Below are 8957 nucleotides of genomic sequence, written 5' to 3' on the forward strand. Positions count from 1 at the left end.
TTATCTGCATGATTACTATTAAAATAGTTTTGATTCATTTTGGTTTTAGTTTTAACATCAAATCGTACAGGATTAAACAAGATGTTAGGGATCGCCCCTCAACCACCGCGTTATGGTCTCACCGTAGAGGAGATCTGAGTCAACTAAATGCAAGATTCCGGACCGTAAGATCTACCACAAGCAGAAAAGTCCGCACATCACGCGGTTCACACTAGTTGGTGCCATCTCGTCACGCATAGAGGCCGGTTATGTCATTATAGATATTAAGATAATGCAATCATTTATTTTATTTATTTTTTTAAGTCTGGACCTAAGCTTCCAGAAGGTTACCCAATATTGCAAGCAGACCTTACCAAAGTCCCAAGACATGATTCGCGATTAGACGAAATTGCCCTTTCAATTGATAAATACAAATTTATGAAAAATAATATATATTTCATATCAGATTTATATAATAATAATAATAATATTAATAATACAAAGCCTTTTCAGATTTTTTGAAAAAGTATAGCTTTTGAAAGTGACGTGGTGAAGTAGAAGCATGCCTTAAACATGAATATGGGGAAGTTCATTTCATGGTGGCTGAATTTTTATGGGATTTAGTTATTAAATAATTGGTGATTCGAATGCGTGCTTTTTATGCATAAACTTCCAAGGAGGAAAATCCGTATCGAAATTTCTATTGTTTTCACCATAACGCGAAAGTCAAGAAGGGTAATTAAGTAATTTTATATTGAACCAACTTTGTGGACTTAGAACGTATTAACACAATAATCAAATGATATAATAACATTTAAATCTATATTATAAATAGAACATAAGGTGGAAGAATTCCATGTCGAATATCATAGGATATATTTTTATGCAAAGAATGACAAATTCATAGAAAAATTCCAAGGAAGATAGAAAGGAGTTTCTCAACTTGGGATTTCAGAGAACAGTTCGTATTTTGAATATTAGTCTTGGGCTCTCCTTTAAAGGTCCCTCCTAATCCTTCTCATTTCTTCATCTTCAAACCTTCTCCAAACCTACTTCTCTCTCTTTCAGATAACAACAAGATTTTGACATCAACGCTTGGATCTTCATCTGATAAACCACTAGGGCTTTCAGGAACCATTCATCATTAGCTATGACGGTCGCGAAGAAGAATTTTACGTGGAGATCTATTTTCCCAAATTGTTTCGCTGCTCAAGAGGAGCCTAAATCAGACAAGCCCAAGAAGGCAGTGACAAAGCAAAGTTCATTCCAGAGGCTTTCATTTTTGGATTTGAGTAATCCCAGTTCAATTACGCTTTCGGAAGATCTTTCCGTATCTCTTGCTGGTTCAAACCTTCATGTTTTTACGTTGGCCGAGCTGAAGGTGATCACGCAGAGCTTCTCGTCGAGTAATTTTCTTGGTGAAGGTGGATTTGGACCGGTGCACAAGGGGTTCATCGATGACAAACTTCGGCCTGGTTTGAAGGCTCAGCCGGTGGCCGTTAAGCTTCTGGATTTGGATGGTTTGCAGGGACATAAGGAGTGGTTGGTGAGTACTTTCTGGACAAAATTGATAATTATACATCATAATTAAAGATTTTTACAAGGAATTGGAGTTTCCACTGTTTTAAATTATTAACTTATCTTCTATTTCCTTTTTTTCCTTTGATAGACAGAAGTCATCTTTCTTGCACAATTGAGACATCCACATCTGGTGAAGCTGATTGGGTATTGTTGTGAAGAAGAACATAGGCTACTGGTTTATGAATATATGCCACGGGGCAGCTTAGAGAATCAGCTCTTTAGAAGTACGCAATATATATATAAAAACGTTTTTTCTGAAGTTTTTTTTGAAGCAATGAGGAGACTAATGTGAATTCTCCTTGTGTGTGCAGGATATTCGGTATCACTACCATGGTCAACAAGAATGAAAATTGCTCATGGAGCTGCAAAGGGACTTGAGTATCTCCATGAAGCTGAAAAACCTGTCATATATCGGGATTTTAAAGCTTCAAACATCTTGTTAGATTCAGTAAGCATTTTACATATTCCTCTATTATTCTACACCCAAAATTGCATTTTTTTTTTTTTCCTCCTTTCTTTTCTATTTTGGCTAATGTAGATTTTATTCTTATTCTCTAGGATTACAACCCTAAACTCTCAGATTTCGGGCTAGCAAAAGATGGTCCAGAAGGAGATGACACGCATGTTTCCACAAGAGTTATGGGCACACAAGGCTATGCCGCTCCTGAATACATCATGACAGGTAATTAACTTTATTGAAAATACTATTTTGTGCATTTCCCATCTCTTAAAGTTTCTTAGCCTTGACATAAAGTAAATGTTTTTTTCAGGTCACTTGACTGCAATGAGTGATGTTTATAGCTTCGGGGTAGTGTTATTGGAGCTTTTAACAGGCAGAAGGTCGGTGGACAAGAGCCGTCCTCAAAGAGAACAGAACTTAGTAGAGTGGGCGAGACCTATGTTGAATGATCCCCGGAAACTTGGTCGAATAATGGATCCGAGACTTGAAGGCCAATACTCAGAGACGGGCGCCCGAAAGGCGGCTGCATTGGCTTATCTATGCCTCAGCCACAGGCCAAGACAAAGACCCACAATGAGCACTGTAGTTAAGACTTTGGAGCCGCTCAAAGACTATGAAGACATTCCAATAGGAACATTTGTGTTTACAGTTCCAACCGACACTTTGCGCAAGGAGGAAGATGTAAAGGAAAGTGAAACAAAAAGGGAATCAAGGAAAGAGAGCAGTCACCATCGCCAAAATCACAAGCTTCATAATCACCGTAGAAATCAGTATAGGTCACCAAGATCAACAACAATTGACTCAGATAATGGGTTGAAGTCGCCCTTGCACCCAGTGTAGTCGAACGACTATAAATCTTATTAATTATACTGTAAATTAATAGGCATCTAGAATTAATAGGGATTAAGTGTAAGAATTAAGCACTCTTGCGGAGAAGAAATGTTTTCTTAAATTGATTCTTTCAAATACAGGAAATGTCCATTTTTTGAATTTTTAAATTGTATATGGGATTTTTATTTATTTATTAAGCAAAAGGCTGATTCAGATGTGGACAATCAACCACTTAGATATGTACCATTCAACTTTATCAACTACAGCTAAGCAGTTTGAATATACAAAACACGGAAATACTACTAGTGATTAATGATAATCCCATCTCTAATTACTACATAATTATGGATCATGTAGCAGCCAAAGGTGTAATGACTTAAGGGTGTTTAAGTTTTCTTTCTTTCACTCTCTTGTTTTCTGATCAGATCATATAACAAAGAACAATGCTAGTTTTACAAAGACATATACAAAGGGGGCATATAAAGATAATTATCACCCTTGATTTTCATGATTTCTCTCTCTCTCTCTCTTTCTTTTTTTCCCTTTTTTCTTTGTTTTTTTTCTTCTGGATGATATCACTTTATAACCTTCTTTGTATGGGTCTTTACAAAGATAATATTTTTTAAAAACAAATCCCTCGTTTTGAGGCACTAACTCCTTTTTCTTTAATTGAAAAATAGACAACAATGGAAGCCTTTTTTTGTTCTGTTTATTAAAGCGGTTCTTCCTTATAATTATTATGAATAAATGGCGGTTGCCAATCAAATAATGACTTAATGATACTTTTTTAGTTATAGATTTTTAAAATATCACTTTATTATCAAAAATTATATTTTGTTTCCGATTTTGGCATCCTTGCGACCCTACACCATCACTATTCTTTTCTCCGATCATCACTCACTAAAACCCCTTAAACTTTACTTCCTTTGACCTTATCAATTGCCGACAATCAAGCGATTAGAGTTTGTACAACCGTCCCTCCTAAATCAAATTCCGATCAATTTCAATTATCAAAATCTAACATTTCACCACCAAAAGACTCATTAGTCTTCTCTCTTTAAAAGCTCTAATAACATAGACCGAGTTTACTCTCCGTTGACCGTCTGAATATAAATTCAAATAATAAAATAGTATTTTAAAAATTTATGAATGGAAAAGTGTTATTAAGTCATTATTTGGGTGAAAAATAATAGTTTACTCTAATTACTATAGGGAATACACGGTTGGCATTTTCTTGTTTTTCTTGTAATGACCAGGCCGAATAATCGATTTTCTCTTCTAAATAACATCTTCCTGCGAATGCAAATGGAAGCATTTTTATATTATTCATTAAAGCGTTTTTTTTTTCATAAATATAAATGTATTTCATGATATCGAACTAAATAATTATAAATACATTATAAATACTCAAATATCGGAACCCTGACTTCCTGAGTGGCCGAGTCAATGCGTTGCTCCATGTTTGAAGTATACTAATTAATTAACGACTGCTTTTGTCATTTAGGTAATACTAGATCTGGAGAAGTAAGTGATAATTAGCTGTCAGCACTTCCTTAAGTTGAAGGTTTGATTAATTTAATCCAACAATTAAATTACTGGTTCATAATTGGGCCAAATTTGAATATCTTGGTACGGTCGGTGTATTTTTATTTTATTTTTAAGAGCTGTAGTTTAGCTGAAAGATATGGTTAGTGACTTTAGTTCCTAGCTGTCAATAGCAATTCTCAAGGCAATTAAACCTGGATGCATTATATAAAGAGATACTATCAAATATCTCCAATAATAATAGGGAGAGTGACATTTTCGCACCCAAGGTTCGGCGAAATAACCCTTTCCCACCTGTTAAGTTTTAAAGTAATACTTTCTCGTCCTTCGTCAGGTTCTATTAGTATTTTATATTAATATTTAATTAAAAAGACAAAAATATTTTTAAATAGTTTATTTCTTAACTAATTTATTATAAATTAAAATTTAGTTAAATAAAGTCTTTACTTAATTATTTATTAATTCAAGTGTAAAAATATTTTTTTTCTTTATTTATTTAATTAATTAGGAATATTAATTTTATATGTTAATTAGTAAAAATGAAAAATATTATAAATTTAGTAGATTATTGAATGATAGTGATAGGATATTGATGACATTATAAATAAATATTAACGTCATTTAACTTTAAACAATTCTATATCATTACTTCTAAATTTTTAGATGGGATTAACTATTTTTTCTTTTTTGACTTTTTAATATTTGATTTTGTGGCTAACTAAAAAATAATAAAAAATTTATAAAATCAAATATTTAAGGGTATTTTCATCTTTTCACTAAATATTAACAGAAAACATAACAGAACCTAAATAATGGTGGAAAAGTGTTATTTTGAAACTTGAAGGTGGGAAAATATTGTTTCGTCAAACCTTGAGTGGGAAAATATAATTCTCCCATAATAATATTATAAATGAGGATTTAATTTTGATTATTGATTAATCTCATGTTAAATCCTTTTATACTCTATTAATGTTATATAATTTTTTCCCATTGGGTGCTGAAACTTATTGGTTTCTTATATGTTATATTTATCATAAAATTTAGGTTTGTGAATTATTAAAGTATCATCTCCTTGAATCTATATATGCTCGATTGGTTTATGCCTCTTGTCTTTTGTGGTGTTTTATTAACTTTCAGTTTTTGCTAATTGGAATAGTAATGGAAAATATGTAAAATGACCAGCTTGTAGTGGGTTAAAGCAAAATAACGACAAATCAAATGTAGCGTCCTCATTGACTAAAGGGTGCTGTAAAGACACATATACCCCTAAGATAGATATTAACATTTAAATGCTTTCGCATCGTCATCCTCCCTTTTTATCTCTCTCTCGTCTCACAACTCACACACAACCACAACAAAAGCTTACTTTGAATTTCAGTCTTCAGACGGTTATTCCAAAACTGTAGGGGTTTGAGAGTTATATTGAAAACTAGATGATTTAAAGGATTAAAGGAAACCATCTGGAGGTTTAGCCGTTTAGGGTAATATTCCCTATATTATTTTGCTTCTCTGTTTTGGATTTTTTATTTTGCTTCTCTGCTCTGGATTTTCTATTTTTTGCTTTGCATTCGATGTCACAAACGGCAATTTTTTTTTTTTTTTTTTGAGGCCGGAACAGATATAAATAGACACTAACTTTATGACTGCGCTAATTATTCATACATTCTAGAGGATAGATATATAGTATTATTGAAAGCAGTTAGTGTGGAGTTTATATATAGTGGCTGTGAGCCTGTGACTCAGAAAATGCATGAAGATTAATTTCTTTTCCTTGTGTGAACCAGTAAATCTGAAGTTGGGATTTTCTTCCAAAAAATTCTTGGCGCACCGAGAAGAGAGAAAATTTAATGATCAACCAAGTTTGAAATTACTCAGTATATTCATAGCAATGCAGTGAAATTACTCTCTTTCATTTTACTTCAGATAGAATACGTTTGAAGACATAATTAATTATATAAAGTTCTCACTAATAAAGATGGAATGGGAGTCTGGGCTCCATGACTGCAACAAGTGGGAACTTTCTTATTGTTGCCAATCCATAAACTTCCTCATGCTGATATCTTCAGGTTTTATGTTCCCTGGCAAATTCCAGTTAAAACCATGTAACATGTTAGCTAACTAGACTGAATCATTTGCAGTCCAAGGCTATAGCAGGGACATCCTCCTACCAGAGCCAAATGGCAAGAAGTCAAAGCTTGGCCCTTCACATCGATTGCTTTGCCTATGAACCTTCAGGCCGAAACTCTTCAGGCGCATCCCATAATGAAGGGCTCTGCCTAGTGCCTTTACGAATATGGTAACCAGCAACATTGCAATCTTCAAGGGCCAAATGCGGGGCTAAGAGTACGGCCACTGGATGAATCCTCATGGTTCTTTCGATTGCATCAATATAAGGAAGTTGTGGGAGTCTTTCTCTTCAACCCATTTCCCTGCAAAATTACTCTATCAAGTTCTTCTGTTGCCTTTTCATAAGCTCTGGTGTTTCAGGAGTTGGACATAGCCCATTCACAGTTGTAGCTGCGGTATCCGTGCCAGCAATGAATCCTGATCACGAATGAACAAAACCAAAAAAATGAATAGGTTACATATATTGCGAGGACAGGTTGTTATTAGAATACTAATTCATAATTCACATTATATATTGAAATATTAAATAATAGCCCATAGTAATTTCAACAAATATATATTATAAAATTGACTTTAAAACTGTGTTCAGGTTTTGTTATTTAATTAATTTTTGTTTGATTCAGCCCATAAAACTTGCATGGCCAACTGGCTTGAATTATCTATAAAATTTGACTTTGGCAAGAATCGACTTAATATAAGTGGACTGGTAGTCATTAGTCATCGGCATAATTTGAAGTTGAACCACTCATGTGGGCAGTGTCTTTCTCAAACTACTATAAAACATGATGTTTCTTCAACTTGTAACCTCATAGATGAAGTTCCTGCACTGGGTTGCATCTTTGAAGGAGCTATAGACTAATTACCTAATTGCATGTGCTCTCAATATTTTTAATATAATAAACTTAGTCAATTAACCTTAATCATCGGTAAGGTAGCTGTCAACTCTTTCTCTATTAACGCTTTTATTATGCATTTCACAACCACATCATGCTCAATTAGTCTCCGTTGATTTCAATACCTAAAATTCTTGAATTGTAGTTATTGACTTTCTAAATATCATGCACTCTGTATTTAAAGACTGGAAGAGGAAAGACATTTACCCGTGTGAACCCTTGACACTATCAGAAGTTAGCTTAACATCAAGATGGAATCATCAGCCAGCCGCATAGTAGTAAATCCACCATGTCTTTGCCTCAAATCCTTCTTCTCCTTCCCTTTTGGCTTTGTGTTCATCAAACACCATGGTCATGAAATCGATCAAGTCTCTTCTTTAAGACCTTCATTCGCTTCACATACCCTTGCAGGTCCAAGAAATCCATCCAAGGAATCCAATCCCAATATTTAGCACGCCATTCAGCAAGAACAACTCGTCCAGCATTTCTTGGAACTCTTCAAGTGTCACGACCGACGTTTCAGGTTTCGACTCACAAAAGTACTTCTTACCCAAGACAATTCTGCTTATAATACTTAGGGTAAAGCGTGAGAGAAATCTTTAGCACAATCGGCTTCCCTGCAGAAGGCATATAGGCGAGACCTAGAGTCTCGCAATTCTTCAACACGAATGTACTACTCGGACTCAAGTCGTTTGAACTAAAAGCTCTGTGAGGTAAATTTTACGGCCTTGGGCAATATGGTCCATAAGGAGCCCAAGAAACGTTGGGTAGTAAGTTGTGTACTTGCCAGCTGCAGTTTGAGGTCTAGAGGCAAAGTATGGTCATGGTCTTGAGAAAATGTTTAGCCATTTCAGCAGAAGAGGCAACAACAACAGGGAAAGAACCAAACTTAAGTTGATTATGGGTCCATATTTTGGGCTGGTTTGTGAAGAGACTGATGAGAAAGTGGACCGATGCGGTAAAGGTAACACATTACAGGCCATGGTTTAGGACCCGGTGGAAATTTCAGGGTGTGGGGCAGGAAGTTGAGATTCTTAATAGGAAGGCTAGAGCAGCTAGCCATGCCGTAGCTAAACAACCCAGAAATAAGACCTACCATGCTCTCTGGTTTCAGGGGTGAGACTTTAAGCTGCACTGGTGGTGTTTATAATTGGAATTTCGCTATTTTTTTATTCGCTACTTCCAGATTAAGTAGTTCTAAGGTGTACATCAACACCGTTTGAGATTCTTTATTAGTATTGAATAAGCAATTTGCATACATCAAAATATATATACCTAATTGAATTACCAAGTAAAATATAGGTGATGTCAATTGATGAGCATGCAATCTTTACAGTTTTAGCAATATTTCTGCATAGAGTAGAACAATGGGCCAGGTTAGGCGGGTCACCCCTAACCCGACCCGTACAAAAGAGGGTTGAACCCGAACCGCCAAGATGGCGGTCGGGTTGACCCTAACTCAGCAGCAACCCCGGACGGGCCGGGTTACAAAATGGCAACCCGCAACCCTGTTTTGTCTCTTTTGAAGAGACTCGCCAAAC

The 8957-nt window shown here is 35.1% G+C and overlaps 1 protein-coding gene and 1 pseudogene across 1 annotated transcript; one reads left to right on the plus strand and one right to left on the minus strand.

The window, feature by feature from the left end:
- The first annotated feature begins 855 nt into the window (after positions 1 to 855).
- On the plus strand, positions 856 to 3007 carry LOC116132536 (serine/threonine-protein kinase RIPK-like). The gene is made up of 5 exons (XM_031418195.1): positions 856 to 1525; positions 1649 to 1784; positions 1872 to 2008; positions 2119 to 2242; positions 2331 to 3007. The coding sequence occupies exons 1-5, from the start codon at positions 1130 to 1132 to the stop codon at positions 2858 to 2860; spliced, it is 1323 nt and encodes a 440-aa protein (XP_031274055.1). The 5' UTR covers positions 856 to 1129; the 3' UTR covers positions 2861 to 3007.
- A 3355-nt stretch (positions 3008 to 6362) lies between these two features.
- Positions 6363 to 8515, minus strand: LOC116132578 (annotated as a pseudogene).
- Positions 8516 to 8957: the final 442 nt, after the last annotated feature.

The sequence above is a fragment of the Pistacia vera genome, unplaced genomic scaffold, assembly GCF_008641045.1.
Source record: "Pistacia vera cultivar Batoury unplaced genomic scaffold, PisVer_v2 Contig255, whole genome shotgun sequence".
Lineage (NCBI taxonomy): Eukaryota > Viridiplantae > Streptophyta > Magnoliopsida > Sapindales > Anacardiaceae > Pistacia > Pistacia vera.